This window comes from Hypomesus nipponensis, chromosome 2, assembly GCF_054491055.1.
Source record: "Hypomesus nipponensis isolate SF chromosome 2, ASM5449105v1, whole genome shotgun sequence".
Lineage (NCBI taxonomy): Eukaryota > Metazoa > Chordata > Actinopteri > Osmeriformes > Osmeridae > Hypomesus > Hypomesus nipponensis.
The window spans coordinates 14805664-14822233 of NC_140362.1; the positions used below are offsets into that span (position 1 = coordinate 14805664).

Below are 16570 nucleotides of genomic sequence, written 5' to 3' on the forward strand. Positions count from 1 at the left end.
AAATGCGGTGGGTAAAGATGGGCAGGGCTCCAATTTCAGCCAATCGCACATAAAGGTGTGTAAGACACGAACCAATGGGAGGAGAATGAGCGCGTGGTCAGAGGCTGATGTGGATCGTGGAACCGGCGTGGTACACAACAGCATCAGCGTATGAAAACAGCACCGTGACCACGACTTCCAAGGATGGTGCACATGAACCCTCTGTGAAATTCCCAGACCAACCTGTTCACCCATGGCCTCCAATGACTTGTCATGTCCTGATGCTTTCATAACCAAAGTGGATTATCAAGACCCTGCTCTTGGACATCAGATTACTTTTTTTTTTTTAAATGTTTTTTACATTTTGTATGGTTGTATTAGTGTTTTGGGTGTGATCATGTAATAATTTTCAATAATGTGGAAGGGAGGGGAGTATCCACAAATAAAATGTCTAGGTCATGCAATAACATTTTTTTTATTATTACTCTGGGTGGCACACAATGGGTTTTAAACAAATCAGGATAGACTAGACAACACAAACTTACCACATACAATAGATGTGTTTATCTGTCTGTGACTGTGTGTGTATAGCCTACAGTCATTCTCGCTGTTTCTGTCCAACAGGCAGTTGTTTGGACTGCTGCCCTCCCCCAGCAGGAGAGGAGTCTGGGCAAGGGGATCTGGGCTGGGGGTGGGTCTCAGCGCAGGCCAGCGGCCTGAGGGTCTGGGCTGGGGATGGGGGCATGCCAGGGGCCTCCTCCTCTGGATGGATTAGGTAAGTGGCAGCTGTCTAGACTGCCCTTCACTGGGCTGAGGTGGGGAACAATGCAGGGCTGTTAGTCAGGGACAATGGGGAAACACACACACAGACACGCAGTTCTATGCCTGAGTAACTTTGTACAACTTTTGTTCCAAAGTGGCCAAACATTGCATTTCATCACTGAAACTGTGATTCTCTTCTGTCCTTTACGTCATCTTTTTGAGTCTTGTCACGGTGTCTCATTGATAACATTGTACAGGTACACTGTATGTAGCACACATTTACATTTAGTCATTTAGCAGACGCTATTATCCAGAACGACTTACAGTAAGTACAGGGACAATCCCCCGAGGCAAGTAGGGTGAAGTGCCTCGCCCAAAGACACAACGTAATTTTGGCACAGCGGGAAATTGATCCGGCAATCTTCTGATTACTATCTGACAGGCCTTACCACAGCCATGTTACAAGACTGTAACAACTCATTAGAAATAGCTTTTGAATGAACGTATTGCGTTCCGAGGACGATAGTGTGACTGTGATGGAATGGACTACTGTTTTCTTGGGCTAGGTCTCAGGAGACATACTTTCTCAGATGCCATCTAGCCACTGCCTCTCCTTTCTCCCTTCCCTGTTCCCTTATTAGCAGGCTTTCTGCCTCTGGATGACTTGTCAGACTGGTGGGTGGAGCAGTGCTGGTGAGGCTGAATCCTGGGCTGTGCTAGCCCACATTTCCTATATTAGTACATGAGGCGGAATTAGATTTCAGCTACCCCCGCACTCAACTGGTCAGCCCTGCCCTCAATCTCAGAGATGCCACGGCCAGCATTGAGATGGGGGTATTTTAAAGCCTCACTCCTTATCGTGTTACAGAGATTCCCAGCAAGAACTAGGGCTTCTACTGTGCATCGGCTGAGTGACAGGAGCTGGTGCTGTGGTGGTGAACTATGCCTGTGTGTTGGTGCAGTGTAATGGTAGTAGAGGGTCACATTTAGCTGAGGCTTGTGGGTCTAGGCCTGGGTTGTGGGTTTAGGCCTTGGTATGTGCAAGACTGTAAATTGTGTATTACGTTGTTTATACTGTATATACTTCCCTTTGTGTGTATCTTTGTCTCATTACACACAATGACAAGAGGCCTTTGCCTTTTTACCTTTAGAGTTCAGGTTGGTGAAAGGTAAAGGAGGTTGTGATCCAACCACATCATCAAACCAACTTCATTGTAAAGTGTTAGTTAAACTAAAGTCATGACAGTGTGAGGTTCATTGCTCTTTGAGTTGTATTCTGTCACATCATCCTAGTATAGCTGCTATGTAACCTATAATATATCCAGGACTATGTGTGACCCTGGGACAATTATACAGCAATTCCCTGGGTTTAGGTTATTCTGTTCCACCTACGTGTCCATATTTATCCCATTAGAGGCCTTGAATCATCTAAAAATAAGTCATTTGACCTGATTTCTTTGGTCATATTTGTCCAGACATTGATAAGAGGTTATATTTAGCAGTGGAACCTTGGACTCATGGACCGGAGTTCATCAACCTCAGGATGGAAGATAGCTTCCTGAGTATTTCTGTTTCTATGAGAACTGATAGAGACATACATGTCCATGGTAAACTATTCCAGATGCTATGACACTTACTCTTGTGATTTATAAGAATATATGACCTGTTTTCATTAATCTCTAGCACAATCTAAATAGCCTAAATAGCCTAACATGCTAAATAGTGCAATAATGCAAAATTGCAGGAAACAACATCTTGACAGGGCCCAGAAAAAAAAAAATTATTAGCCCTCAGGTCAGGTTACTTTGGGGCACTGTAGAATTGAAATAATGTAAAGGAAATCATCATCAATCATTGATTGATGATCATCAAGGTTGCGTGAGCCAAAGCAAGCTTTCATCTTTTTCCAGAAACATTTTGCAATACCTCTACTCTGTGAAAACCGAAAGGAGCTATTCCTGGTAAGGCAGGTCAGTGTGAAGAAGATCAGCAAGGCAGCTTTGGTGGCAACAGTACAGATCATGTTGATTTAGGGCAGTGTGGCCAGAACAGCAGTGAGAACGGGACTGTTCAGAGTTGAATGTCAGATTTTGGACGGTGCTGTATGCTGCCAGGCATAGACTCCTTATTCTTATTCCTAGGTTGTCGACAGACCTCATTAACATGCCTGGGGTTCAAGTCAACATTTATTTTGAGCACCTTTAGCTTATTTTGAACATGTTCTTACTTAGAGGACCTGACAGAAGGAAACAACATGGTGACAGTTCCAGACAGTCACATTAAGAACTGGAACTATTATCAGATTTGACAAACTATCAATTTCCATGTGTGTACAGATTGTGGAGTTGATAAGGGGACAAATCAGTTTTTGCTTCAAAAAGCACATAAAGTCTGCAGAGGAGGGTTGGGACTGGGGACTGTGTGTGTGTGTGTGTGTGTGGGGGGGGGGGGGCTGTTTTGCATGCATTTAGGCAACTCAAATCAAACATGTTGATATTTTAGGATGAGCACTGCAGTGTGTGTTTGTGTGTGCGTGTGTGTGTGTGTGTTTAGGTATTAAGTACAGTAAGAAATACTATTCTGTCTATACATAAGAACATGTGTGTGCTCCTTTATTGAATGTTGACGATATCATCAAGTTTCAGGATGAAAAATACAGTGAAACTTGATTTTTCCAAGTTGTCAAATTGACCAGAACACGATGGAACGGTATGCACCTGTCCACCACAACTGTATGCACCTGCCCACCACAGAAAATTCCTTGTTTGCGAACACTTGGCAAATAACCACAATTCTGATTCTGATGGAAAGGTTAAAGAGAAATTCTGCCATCTGCTGGTGAAAAAGATAGACACCAAGAATAGAGCAAAACACATTTCCACCTTCCATTTAAAAGGGTTAAGTCATCCAGTGAACAAATATGAGATATCCATTCTGGACTTTCACCCCATGTCTATGGTTTTAACAGTGTGTCAGTATCATGCCTATGTATGCCTATGCACATATCAGAACTGCAGTCCATAAGCAGTTTGTGGGATTAACACATTAAATTAATGTTTGTTCATGCCTTATAGGAAAAGTTAATGACTCTTAAAAAGGGATTCATCTTAGTCCATGGACATTTTGTAATCTAGTAACCCAGTTTGGTTATCTTAGAAAGCTTCTGTTGTCATTTGTTTGCTAAATCCCTCAATAACACCCATGTTATTGCGGATTATCTCACCCGGCCTCTGCTCGTATTGGCTCCTGTTCCTTCATGCATTCTTGCATCTGTTGGGATGTCACTGAAAATATGCAACACAAAACAGACACACACACACACACACGCGCACAAAAGTCTAACTAAATAAAATGTTTGTAGTTCAGTGTTGGGGAAGCTCTGCAGTAGCCTAAATGTAAATCAGGTCAATAAGTCTAAGCTATTTTCATGTTAGACACTTCAGTTTTCTAATATTACATCATGTGACTGCTGAACTAGGTGCATGATGCTCTGAGAAATGTAGTACATTGACTTGTAACTATACTGAATATTTCACACTCAGTACAGTCGTCATGTAACAGTACAGCTGGTTCATTGTGATATGATGGATCAATGTCATACATTCTGCATTTCTGCTACATTGTATAAAATTGTCTTTTATTGCCTTTCTTCTCAAAGCCAATCCAATTCAGTATAACATAGTCTCTGTTTCTGTTCAAGGTCCAACCAGCAGAGAGGTTACATGTGCACTAATCAACATAGAAAGAAGAAGCTTGGTAGAGTTAAGATGGCGGCATGTGGGTGAGGAGGCTGTGGATCTAAGCTCGGGATTTTTCGACATAAAAGATTTCTATGAATCCTGATATTAACAAGGGTTGAGAAAAAAACATTTCCCACACACTTCACACATTTGTGTGTGAATTTAGATTGAACCCATGACATCTATACACTTCGTGGTTCACCCGTTGCCCGGGACCGAGGATCAGCTCAATGACAGGTATTTGTTACGGGCGGGGGAAAAGCGTTTAAATCAATATTTATGTGTAGGGTGTGGTTCATGGCGACTATCTGCATGTTTTGCAGTTATATAAAAATTGTCATCGCCGTGTCATTCGTTAAAATATGTGACGACCCCCACGGATTTGAAGCAAGGCCCGGCATAATGAACAAACACTGCTGCCTTGATATCGCTATGCTATGCTAGGCTAGGTAGTATGCCAGATATTGTAGGTTGTGTAGCTTATCTCGCTAGCCATCAATCCCATAGACCTTGACTATGCAAGCTAGCTAGTCCCGGTTGTTAGCATACCGTTAGCAAGCTAGTAAGCCGTTCGTTCACTCTGCTGAAATGATTGGCTGATAGTCAAAGTTGAGACAGACAATGCGGGTTGGGGGATGGGGTGAAAAGAGAGGGAACATGATCAGTAATAGCTTATTTTAGGAATAATTATACGTTGCATGTAAATCAGCATTTACATATATGTCTATGTCACACTAACTTTATGTTTGTGGAAGGTTTGTTATCGATTATGAATAAAGACAGCTAGCTAGCTAGCCTGCTAGAAAGGGCTAGGTTAGAAGCTAATGTTAGCTGGCTAATTTGTTGCTAGCTACGTTAGCTGGCTGGCTAAGTAAATGACAAGCTACTCCTAGCTCAACTTGCTAGCTAGCTACTCAGTGTATGGCCGCTTATCGGCAAGTGGAGTTTTTGTCTCATTGCTACTTGTAGAAGACAAACGTTAGCATAACGTTGATTTAGTCATCGACTATATATCTACCAGGTAGCCAATTAATGATCCAGCCTTGTTAATGAGAAGCTACAGTAGCTCTGTTGAAACTATTTGCAATGGCTGAGAAGTGGTTAACTGTTTTTGTAAACACACCTGCCAAGACATATGTTGTTAACTGCAAAGTCACAGCTGAAAGAATGTGTCATGACATAGTATTGTTTGCAGGGCAGCTGGCAGCATTCATTGCGTGGACACCATCATGGAACAGTTCAGTTATGCTCCTGATATTGTGACCTGCATTTTGTCAGTGCAGGTGATTTATAGTAAACCTATTTATATCATCCATTGAGATCAAACTGACTAAGGGGATGTTCTACTTTTCAGATAAATAGGCTGAAGAGTCATAAAGTGTATTTCAATTTGACCTTGGAAGGAAATGTGAAGCTTGAATCTTGGACATTATGCCTTATACTGTCTATGCAGAAATGTTGTCCCCCCCGACAGTTCTAAAAGAAAACAAAGGGCTGAGGTGGTCTGTACATGGATACAAGGGTGAATACTCACATGAACCAATGTAATGTAGAATGACAGTTATTCTTCATTAGGTTAAGTCCGAGCTCCCTCTTTTGAAACTCAGGCATGCTCTGCATGCATGTGGTGCTATGGCTACCATGTGGTGCTGCAGTCCCCTCAGCTTCCTTACCCTTTTCCTTGCCCAGTTTGGAGCATACAGTTGTCAGAGGAATACCTTTCTCTAAAATAGAAAGGACAGCCCCATTTGTTTACAAAATGAGATTCCTGGAGTAAATTGCTGGTCACATTTCTCTGTCTGAATGGCAATGCTGTCCTAATGCATTTCCTATAAGACATTTTTGATATATTGTACCAAGTATTGAAGTGGTTGTTGGTCAGTGGTGGACAAAGCAAATGTGCCATTACATCTCTTCATGTGCTCAATTGGCTGGTCCTGTTTGTAGAGGTGACTGGTCTATATCTGTGTATCAAACACTACTGTTGGTTTATTGTTGATTTAAACGGCAAATGTCAGGAGACACTTGGCAATGCTTTTTGACTTGATTGATTGATCTGAAAATGTCGCGTGTGGATCGGCTAAGTCCGCAACTGATGTATTCAGCCTCAATGTCCTGTTTTCCATATCACCCCATTCTTCGAATCGTCTAACTTAATCTAATTAGACTTAATGGTGTGATATGCAAAATAGACAGATGTGTCTCTCATGCATTGTGCATGACAGGCTATTTCATGTCTCGTGGAAGGGCATGGAATCCCAAGGTGTCTTATTAATTCTTAAACGATAGAGGGCACAGATTCACACCACAAATGGAAATGTACTCCTTCAACTTACCGTCTTTTCTTGGCTCCCAACAGGCTCCGTGAAGTCTCTGAGAAACTTAACAAATATAACTATAACAGGTAAGATGGCTTGGTGACTTGAACATTTTAGCTTGAGAAGTTGCGTGTGTTCTACAATGTGACTTCTGAAGTCTACAAAACAGAGGGCCATGTGATGGATGAGTGTCGGCCGGGCCATAATGAGAGTGACATTCTTGTTGTTATGCAATACAGTGTGGTTTGGTTTTAAGTATGTGTGAGCTGGAATACAGTATTCTCATGTTTTCTCTCCTGCTGTTTCTCCCCTTTTCTGCCGTGTAGTCATCCACACCTCAGTCTGTTGGAGCAGGCCACATTGAAACAATGTGTGGTTGGACCAAGTCATGCTGGCTTCCTGTTAGAGGTACATTGAAAGACATACCCATATAATCAGTACAGCATCATCAATCAGTTATGCACCGAGTACACTTTTTAGTTGCTGCCATGGAACCAATAAACAACGGAATTATAGCTGTGAGTCAAAGTGTTGTTCACTTGCGAAAAGGTTTTGTTCTTGGAGACAAATGAACATGAGGGAAACCTGGATTCATTGATTCAGTTACATGGCTGTTCTGTTGACTTAATTAGCGTAGGCGTTAACTTGCCTGCACCGTGTCAGACCTGGCAGAGTAGTTTACTGTTATGTTATTAAGTGGATAAGAAGCTTTGTTTTTTCTTTTCCAGGATGGACGCGTTTGCAGGATCAGCTTTGCAGTCCAACCTGACAGACTGGAGCTAAGCAAACCAGATGGCAATGATGGGTGAGAGCTCCAATTTGTAGACTTTTTGCGGAAACGTAGTATGAACTGCATATAGGGAATCGCATCAAACTGATATAGCACATGCGTATCCATAGAGATGATTAACATTAAGCACTAGGTAAAAATCCATAGATCTACAGCTCCAAACAAATGAATTGAGATTGAGCCAAACCCTTGTCATGGATTTGCTGGCTTGAGTGATCTCATGTCCAATGTGTGCTTCTTGAATCCTGGCAGTGTTTGCCTGGCAATCTGATGGGTTTTAATACGGTTGTGTTAAGATGCACCACTACTGTAGAGGTATTCCTATGACGTTGATAGATTGCCCTCCGATAATTACGTTCATTCTTCTTAAACTGCAATTAACACATGGCCATTAACCGGTTCTAAACCAACAAGGCTGTCAGTGATGCCTTATCTATGCAGAATAAAATGGTTTCAGTGAGACGGTTGCATTGATAATCGAGTGTTTCCCTGCTCTCCTTTCATTGAAATGAGGAATAGTGCCTTTTGGCTGTTGCTAGGCTTTACGTTGGCTGTGAGCATGTATTTCTTTGAGTTTCATTGATACCCTATACATCTTGCCAACAGAGAAGCATCCAACAGTGATTTAAGATTTTTTTAGGCCTCTCTAGTTGCTAAGCGTGCATGAGAATCACCCTGAGACAAACTGTGGAAGAATGTGACCGGTCTAAGCTTTTCTGCAGAGCACATGTTTTGTTGCCTGGCACGATGAAATAAGCTGAACTTTTCAAAAAGAAAATGAGATGGTTTCAGATGGTAATAGCCTCGCAGTCAGCATCATTGTGGGTTTCTGGGTATCCTTGGGAAATGAGAACTGCAGATCTTCAATCAGTTAGACAGCTGACTGGACTAAGCAGGCGCTGTGAAGAAGAAAGAAAAAAAAGCCAAGACCATCCTAAATGCGCCATATGATCTGTGATGTGTTTTTGTCTGCCAGTAGACTTGTTAGACTAGATGGTACCAACCATGTTAACTGTATAGGAGAAAGCAGTCGCAGCCCTAAAAACCCCAAGAACCTTTAAAAAAAAAAGGAAAAGTCTTGAAGGAGGAATGAGTTGCAGCCAATTCAGATTCCCAAGGGTGTTGCCATGCTAGCCTCCACCGTTCCCCTCCCTCCCGTTTCGGATCTTAAAACATAACCCCCCCCCCAAAAAACATAATGATCAAAAGCATAAGTAGAAGCCCGAACGGGCCTCAAGACCTGGTGTTTCCAGGTCGCCTTCTAATAGGTCCCCCGTGGGCCCATCGCTTTGTAACTGATCTCCTCATCTTTTGTTTCCAGTTCAAAGTTGAGCAGTGGTTCAGGGACAGGAAGGACCCCCAGGCCAGGCAGGACTAGTGACCCGCCCTGGTTCCTGTCTGGTTCTGACACACTGGGCAGACTGGCAGGCAACACCCTTGGGTAAGTTCTGTCAGGGTCGGCGTCAAACTGGCAGCCTCCTTGTGCATACTAGTGGCTCTCTGTGACACCGGCGACTGCAGGAGAATTCATCTTCTGTGGAAACGTTGGCCATGTTTTTAAAAGTAGTTTTTTTTCCCCTGAGGTGATGCGGACCTGACCGCCTCAGTTTTCCTGGTAATTGAGGCCGTCAGACCGTTAGCTCGTCTCCGGGGGCTAATGTAACACACCTCTTACTGAGCCCTGCACTCGGAACATTTCGATTTTCCAAGGTCTTTGTAGTCCGTTTGCTGATCCAATAAAACTCCAGGCCAAAATATGACCAATTTCGAGCCATAGAGGAAATTAAAGGCAGGCCTTTCTGGTACCAGACTACTGCTTCCTCTATTTAGTTGAATGGTGCTGGGAGACTTCCCAGAACCTGCACTCGGTCTCATCCAGCTGTCTCCCAGCTCTCCGCCTGCTGCTCTGTCAGTGTCCTGTGTGCTGTCTGCTGTGCTGTCACTTCTCCCCTGACCACGGCCTTGTGCTGCCCTGGAACAGGAGTCGCTGGAGCTCCGGAGTCAACGGAGGAGGTGGAGGCGGAGGAGGAGGCAGCAGTGGAGGAGGCGCAGGGGGAGGGAGCGGAGCAGGGGGCGGAGGGGGCGGCGGCGGGGGAGGCGGAGGTGGAGGAGGAGGAGGAGGAGGAGGGAGCGGAGGAGGGGGAGGAGGAGGAGGGGGCGGCTCGTCGGGGCGGTCCTCCACTGCTGCCCGGGACTCGCGCAGACAGACCAGGGTGATCCGGACCGGGAGGGACAGGGGTTCCGGCCTCCTGGGCAGCCAGCCGCAGCCCGTCATCCCAGCGTCCGTCATCCCTGAGGAACTCATCTCCCAGGTAACACACACAGGACCACACGCGTCACATTTGATACCACCGTATGTGATAAAACGGGCAATGAATTACTCATGTCCGATGAGCTTACCTCAAGGACGGAAAGGAAGGATATGTTTTTATAGTTTTTTTTGACCTGCTCTAAATCTTTATTTCAGTGTCATTGATTATACCATTGTGGGGGAGGGGAAACATTGTGGGAATTGTAAGAGCCTAATGGAATGAGGCAAAGAACTGGACACCACTGTTCAAACGGGGCCTGTTGGAGTGCTCAGGTGCTCATGCATGTGTTCCTCCCCCAGGCCCAGGTCGTGCTCCAGGGGAAGTCTCGGAGCGTGATCATTCGAGAGCTGCAGCGCACCAACCTGGACGTCAACCTTGCCGTCAACAACCTACTGAGCCGCGACGACGAGGATGGAGATGACGGAGATGACACGGCCAGCGAGTCCTACCTGCCTGGAGGTTAGTAGTCCTACCTGACTGGAGGAGGTTAGTAGTCCTACCTGACTGGAGGAGGTTAGTAGTCCTACCTGACTGGAGGTTAGTAGTCCTACCTGACTGGAGGTTAGTAGTCCTACCTGACTGGAGGAGGTTAGTAGTCCTACCTGACTGGAGGAGGTTAGTAGTCCTACCTGACTGGAGGTTAGTAGTCCTACCTGACTGGAGGAGGTTAGTAGTCCTACCTGACTGGAGGTTAGTAATCCTACCTGACTGGAGGTTAGTAATCCTATCTGACTGGAGGTTAGTAATCCTACCTGACTGGAGGTTAGTAGTCCTACCTGACTGGAGGTTAGTAGTCCTACCTGACTGGAGGTTAGTAGTCCTACCTGACTGGAGGTTAGTAATCCTACCTGACTGGAGGTTAGTAGTCCTACCTGACTGGAGGTTAGTAATCCTACCTGACTGGAGGTTAGTAATCCTACCTGACTGGAGGTTAGTAATCCTACCTGACTGGAGGTTAGTAGTCCTACCTGACTGGAGGAGGTTAGTAGTCCTACCTGACTGGAGGAGGTTAGTAGTCCTACCTGACTGGAGGTTAGTAATCCTACCTGACTGGAGGTTAGTAATCCTACCTGACTGGAGGTTAGTAATCCTACCTGACTGGTGGTTAGTAGTCCTACCTGACTGGTGGTTAGTAGTCCTACCTGACTGGAGGAGGTTAGTAGTCCTACCTGACTGGAGGAGGTTAGTAGTCCTACCTGACTGGAGGAGGTTAGTAGTCCTACCTGACTGGAGGAGGTTAGTAGTCCTACCTGACTGGAGGAGGTTAGTAGTCTTACCTGACTGGAGGAGGTTAGTAGTCTTACCTGACTGGAGGAGGTTAGTAGTCCTACCTGATTGGAGGAGGTTAGTAGTCCTACCTGACTGGAGGAGGTTAGTAGTCCTACCTACCTGGAGGTTAGTAGTCCTACCTGCCTGGAGGTTAGTAGTCCTACCTGACTGGAGGTTAGTAGTCCTACCTGACTGGAGGTTAGTAGTCCTACCTGACTGGAGGTTAGTAGTCCTACCTGACTGGAGGTTAGTAATCCTACCTGACTGGAGGTTAGTATTCCTACCTGCCTGGAGGAGGTTAGTAGTCCTACCTGCCTGGAGGTTAGTAGTCTTACCTGACTGGAGGAGGTTAGTAGTCCTACCTGATTGGAGGAGGTTAGTAGTCCTACCTGCCTGGAGGTTGTTAGTAGTCCTACCTGACTGGAGGTTAGTAATCCTACCTGCCTGGAAGTTAGTAGTCTTACCTGACTGGAGGAGGTTAGTAGTCCTACCTGCCTGGAGGTTGTTAGTAGTCCTACCTGCCTGGAGGTTGTTAGTAGTCCTACCTGCCTGGAGGAGGTTAGTAGTCCTACCTGCCTGGAGGAGGTTAGTAGTCCTACCTGCCTGGAGGAGGTTAGTAGTCCTACCTGATTGGAGGAGGTTAGTAGTCCTACCTGCCTGGAGGAGGTTAGTAGTCCTACCTGCCTGGAGGAGGTTAGTAGTCCTACCTGCCTGGAGGAGGTTAGTAGTCCTACCTGCCTGGAGGTTGTTAGTAGTCCTACCTGCCTGGAGGAGGTTAGTAGTCTTACCTGACTGGAGGAGGTTAGTAGTCCTACCTGATTGGAGGAGGTTAGTAGTCCTACCCGGGGGGGTTAGGGATGCTCGTCTGTCCCCCTTTCCCATGCAGTTTGGAAGTAGACTACAGTATTGCCTTCTTAGTCAGTCACTCAGTAGAAACCGAATCAAGATGGCGGCTAGGCAGTGTCTCTCACACAGTTTGAGAGGTTTTTATTGGCAAGATGGTGATCCGTTCCTCTTCTCCCCGACCCGTGGGACCTGCAGAAGACCTGATGTCTCTGCTGGACGCTGACATCCACTCAGCCCACCCCAGCGTCATCATCGACGCCGACGCCATGTTCTCTGAGGACATCAGCTACTTCGGCTACCCCTCCTTCCGGCGCTCCTCCCTCTCACGCCTGGGATCCTCGCGAGGTAACTTTTCTCACCGCAGGAGGCCCCGCTGCTGTGTGTTAGAGCCCTGCTCTGTGGGTCTAGTCCTTGTAGTGAGCACTCTGAGAAAGGCCCGCCAAGCTGTGCTGTGTAGCCAACCCCCCCACCCCCACCCCTGCAGCCTAGCACCACCACCCCCACCCCTGCAGCCTAGCACCACCACCCCTGCAACCTAGCACCCCCACCCCTGCAGCCTAACACCACCACCCCCACCCCTGCAGCCTAGTACCCCCACCCCTGCAGCCTAGCACCCCCACCCCTGCAGCCTAACACCACCACATCCACCCCTGCAGCCTAGTACCTCCACCCCTGCAGCCTAGCACCCCCACCCACACCCCTGCAGCCTAGCACCCCCACCCACACCCCTGCAGCCTAGCACCCCCACCCACACCCCTGCAGCCTAGCACCCCCACCCACACCCCTGCAGCCTAGCACCACCGCCTGCAGCCCTGCAGCCTAGCACCCCCACCCCTGCAGCCTAGCACCCCCACCCCTGCAGCCTAGCACCACCACCCCCACCCCTGCAGCCTAGCACCACCACCCCCACCCCTGCAGCCTAACACCACCACCTCCACCCCTGCAGCCTAGCACCACCACCCCCCCTTCACCTCACATCATAACATGTGAGCGAGCGTGCTGTCAAATCACCAGGCCGCAAATAGCCTCTCTACGTTGAATCAATTTAAAGTAGAAATCTCTCTCTCTCTCTCTCTGATAATGCATTGTGACGGGTCTTTCCCAGAGAGTGGCTTACTTTTATTCCACTGGTGTGACCCCATTGCATACCAGTTCTCCTTCTCCCCTTAGAGCGCGACTCTGAGCTGCTGCGCGAGCGCGAGTCTGTGCTGAGGCTGCGCGAGCGGCGCTGGCTGGACGGGGCCTCGTTCGACACCGAGCGAGGCTCCACCAGCCGTGAGGGGGAGCCCAGCCTGGACAAGAAGAGCATCCCCGTGCAGAGCCCTGTCTCCCTGGGGGAGGACCTGCAGTGGTGGCCGGACAAGGTGGGAGCTCCGTGGAGCCTGGGGGCTTGTTGTTGATTTTCTTCCCGGGGGATGGTATAGGTAGAGTGGGCGTTACGGGTGTGGAGGTACTGGTGTATACACTGGAACCCCCCCCCCCCATTAATTCTGTGCGCACACGGAAGATGAACCGATGTCGGATGTTGCTGTGACTGCCGATGAAACTGGCTTTTGGAGATTCTTTCCCTCGTCCGAGCGCTCTTTCAGGTGTTTTCCAGAACCTTCTGTTCCGGAAGGTGTCCAGGGCTGACTGTGCCTCTGGTTGTCTCTCCTCAGGACGGAGTGAAGTTTGTGAGCATTGGGGCCTTGTTCTCAGAGCTGGTGGCGGTCAGCTCTAAAGGGGAGCTCTACCAGTGGAAGTGGAGCGAACCTGAACCGTACAGAAACGCACAGGTGAACTACAACACTGATTTGGACCGGCCTCATATCAGACGCGGCAGTCTGATACGTTTCTGTATGTAGAGTGCCTCATGTAATGTGAGGATCCCCTCTTCCAATCAGAACCCCTCTATCCACCACCCCCGTGTGTCCTTCCTGGCGCTGGCCAATGAGAAAATCACCCTGCTGTCGGCCAACAGCATCAGAGCCACGGTGGCCACGGAAACCAACAAGGTAACGGCACCGCTCCGCCTACCGACGACGTCATAAACGCTAAAGTGAAGGGGCGCAGAATGTATTGTCTCGAACCTGTCGAGCCCGCCCTTTAGCCCCGGGCAGTTCCCATATCCTGTTCAGGCGGGCCAAATGTCTAAATGTGGGGGTGTGTCCGAGCAGGTGGCCACCTGGGTGGACGACACCCTGATGACGGTGGCCTCCAAGCTGGAGCACAGCGCCCAGACCTTCCCGGAGCTGCAGGGGGAGCGCATCGTGTCCCTGCACTGCTGCGCCCTCTACAGCTGCGTCCAGCTGGACAGCAGCCTCTACTGGTGGTGAGTTCTCCTCTGTCCGGAAGGACAGCGACGGGGGCCCACCAAGCCTCGGAACAAGCGGCGCACGGGGGAAGAAGGGAGCTGTGATTCCGACTCTGTGGTCGTGTCGGGGTAGGGATGGGGGAGAGGTTGTTTCTGGAGGTTGTCACCGAGCTTCTGTGAGAGAGAAGCTGCTGTGAGATGAACGTTCTGAGGGATAATTAGCTTTTATCTCGAGATAAGTCGAGCTGTGTCTCTTGAAAGATTGGAATGTAGTTACAGAGTTGATCCCACTCCTGATACTCAGCGTTCACATTTTCCTACAAGGACTTAAGATACTTTTTTCTAATCACGCAAACTTGAAAACCCTTTAGCTCCAGGAGGAAGTTGTCAAAGTCAAAAACCAACTCCCTGTTTGCCCTCATATTTTAAGTGCTCAACTGACACAAACCCAAACATTTGCTTGCCTGTTGAGGGACAGTTCTGGGTTATGTTCCGATAATTAGCCTTCTGTTCCTTTTGGTTTGAACGCTCTCTTGTGTTCTGCAGGGGTGTCGTGCCTTTCAGTCAGAGGAAGAAGATGCTGGAGAAGGCTCGAGCCAAAAACAAGAAGCCAAAGTCCAGCGCAGGCATTTCCTCAATCCCCAACATCACAGTGGGCACCCAGGTGAGGGTCTGGGCAATGTAGTTCTTAAGGTCCGCTCCATGTATCCAGTATTAGTTTCTGCCCATCAGCATAGCAGATTGGGATTGACGGGTTGATTTTTGAAAGGCTTCTGGTGTCTCTCCCAGGTGTGCCTGAGGAACAACCCCCTGTACCACGCGGGCGCCGTGGCCTTCTCGGTCAACGCCGGCATCCCCAAGGTGGGCGTCCTGCTGGAGTCGGTCTGGAACATGAACGACAGCTGCCGATTCCAGCTGCGCTCCCCCGAGAGCCTCAAGAACATGGACAAGACCACCAAGACCCAGGAGATCAAGTGAGTGTCTCCCTCGCCCCAGTGTGCTGCCGCCATCCGATGACCTTGACGCTCGCCCGGTCCAGACCGCGGCCTGAATCCTGACTGGGTTTGACGAGAGAGAGCGACGTCTGTCAGGGTCCGATGTGAGGCCGTGTAAACCAAAGTCGATTTACTTTCTAACCTGTGAAACTGCCCGCCCGTAGACTCGTCTTTGACACGGACGAGATTCTCCTTTGTTCATGCTGGCTATCACATGCAGCTGTTGCACTTGGCCATGAGCCAGCCCAGTTTCACATTCATTAACACCTCCCTCCACCCCTTCCCCCCCAGGACGGAGAGCAACAAGCCTGAGCTGGTGAAGACGGAGATGGGGCCCCCTCCCTCCCCAGCCTCCACCTGCAGTGACACGTCCTCCATTGCTAGCAGTGCCTCGCTGCCCTACAGTACGTGCCCCCCCCCCACCACCACCTCAAGTCTCTGGGGTCCTCTTGTTTGTTTCATCAAACAGATGGCACAGCTGGTCTACGGGAAGCCTGACATTAGCCATCTCCTAAATGTTATTTCTACACCACAGGCTCAAAGATAACAGTTTTAAGTGCAATATGGTTGAGCACAAAATAAATCAAGATATGTTGGCATGGATATTGGGCTCACTTGGAACGTGTTTGCGTTTTTATGCGGATATTGAGGAGTATGTGAGCCTGGTTGATTGGGGTCAGTCCTGCTGTGTCCTAAGAGTGTGTGTCCCGCTAACGTGTGTGTGTGTGTGTGTGCTGTGCTGCGCTGCAGAGCGGAGGCGCTCCACCCCCGCTCCCAAAGAGGAGGAGAAGGTGAACGAGGAGCAGTGGCCCCTCAAGGAGGTGGTGTTCGTGGAGGATGTCAAGAACGTCCCCGTGGGAAAGGTGGGTGTGGCGGAAGACGACAGATGCCACCCACCCTCACCCCCCCCCCCCTCCTTCTGTGGGGAGGCGGGGGAGGAGAGCCTAATTGTTTTGAAGACTGTGAAGTTGTAACATACTTAAAATCGTAATCTTTTGTGACACTAGATTTTTGGGGGGTATTTCATTATTATGAATAAAGTATCAAATATAGAAGCACTCGTTCAGGGATATGTCCTCAGACAAATTTATTTCTGGTTAGTTAGCGTTTCAGTCTCAGGCCTGGTGCAGCTGCTGTCGTAAGCAGAATCAAACTGCAGTACTGTCTCGGTTGGAGAACAGTTGGCGTATATGCAGTCTAACTCTAACAGCTGATGTTTTCTCTGCGTCTCTCTCTCTCTGTGCGATGCCTCTCTGCGATTCCCTT

General features: G+C 48.2%; 1 protein-coding gene across 4 annotated transcripts in view; it reads left to right on the forward strand.

Moving 5' to 3' along the window:
* The first annotated feature begins 4481 nt into the window (after positions 1-4481).
* ubr5 (ubiquitin protein ligase E3 component n-recognin 5) overlaps positions 4482-16570 on the forward strand; it is a 30581-nt gene continuing 18492 nt past the window's right edge. For 3 of the 4 annotated variants that reach the window (XM_084708169.1, XM_084708179.1, XM_084708184.1), the window contains exons 1-16: positions 4482-4718; positions 6841-6885; positions 7126-7207; positions 7528-7604; positions 8911-9030; positions 9571-9901; positions 10201-10360; positions 12212-12361; positions 13169-13380; positions 13675-13791; positions 13900-14010; positions 14173-14327; positions 14856-14973; positions 15099-15283; positions 15596-15708; positions 16055-16167. In XM_084708169.1, the coding sequence (XP_084564295.1) occupies positions 4657-4718; positions 6841-6885; positions 7126-7207; positions 7528-7604; positions 8911-9030; positions 9571-9901; positions 10201-10360; positions 12212-12361; positions 13169-13380; positions 13675-13791; positions 13900-14010; positions 14173-14327; positions 14856-14973; positions 15099-15283; positions 15596-15708; positions 16055-16167 (2151 nt within the window). In that variant the 5' untranslated portion in view covers positions 4482-4656. The remainder of the gene's footprint in view (positions 4719-6840; positions 6886-7125; positions 7208-7527; positions 7605-8910; positions 9031-9570; positions 9902-10200; positions 10361-12211; positions 12362-13168; positions 13381-13674; positions 13792-13899; positions 14011-14172; positions 14328-14855; positions 14974-15098; positions 15284-15595; positions 15709-16054; positions 16168-16570) is intronic. The other variant, XM_084708192.1, reaches the window with a different exon arrangement.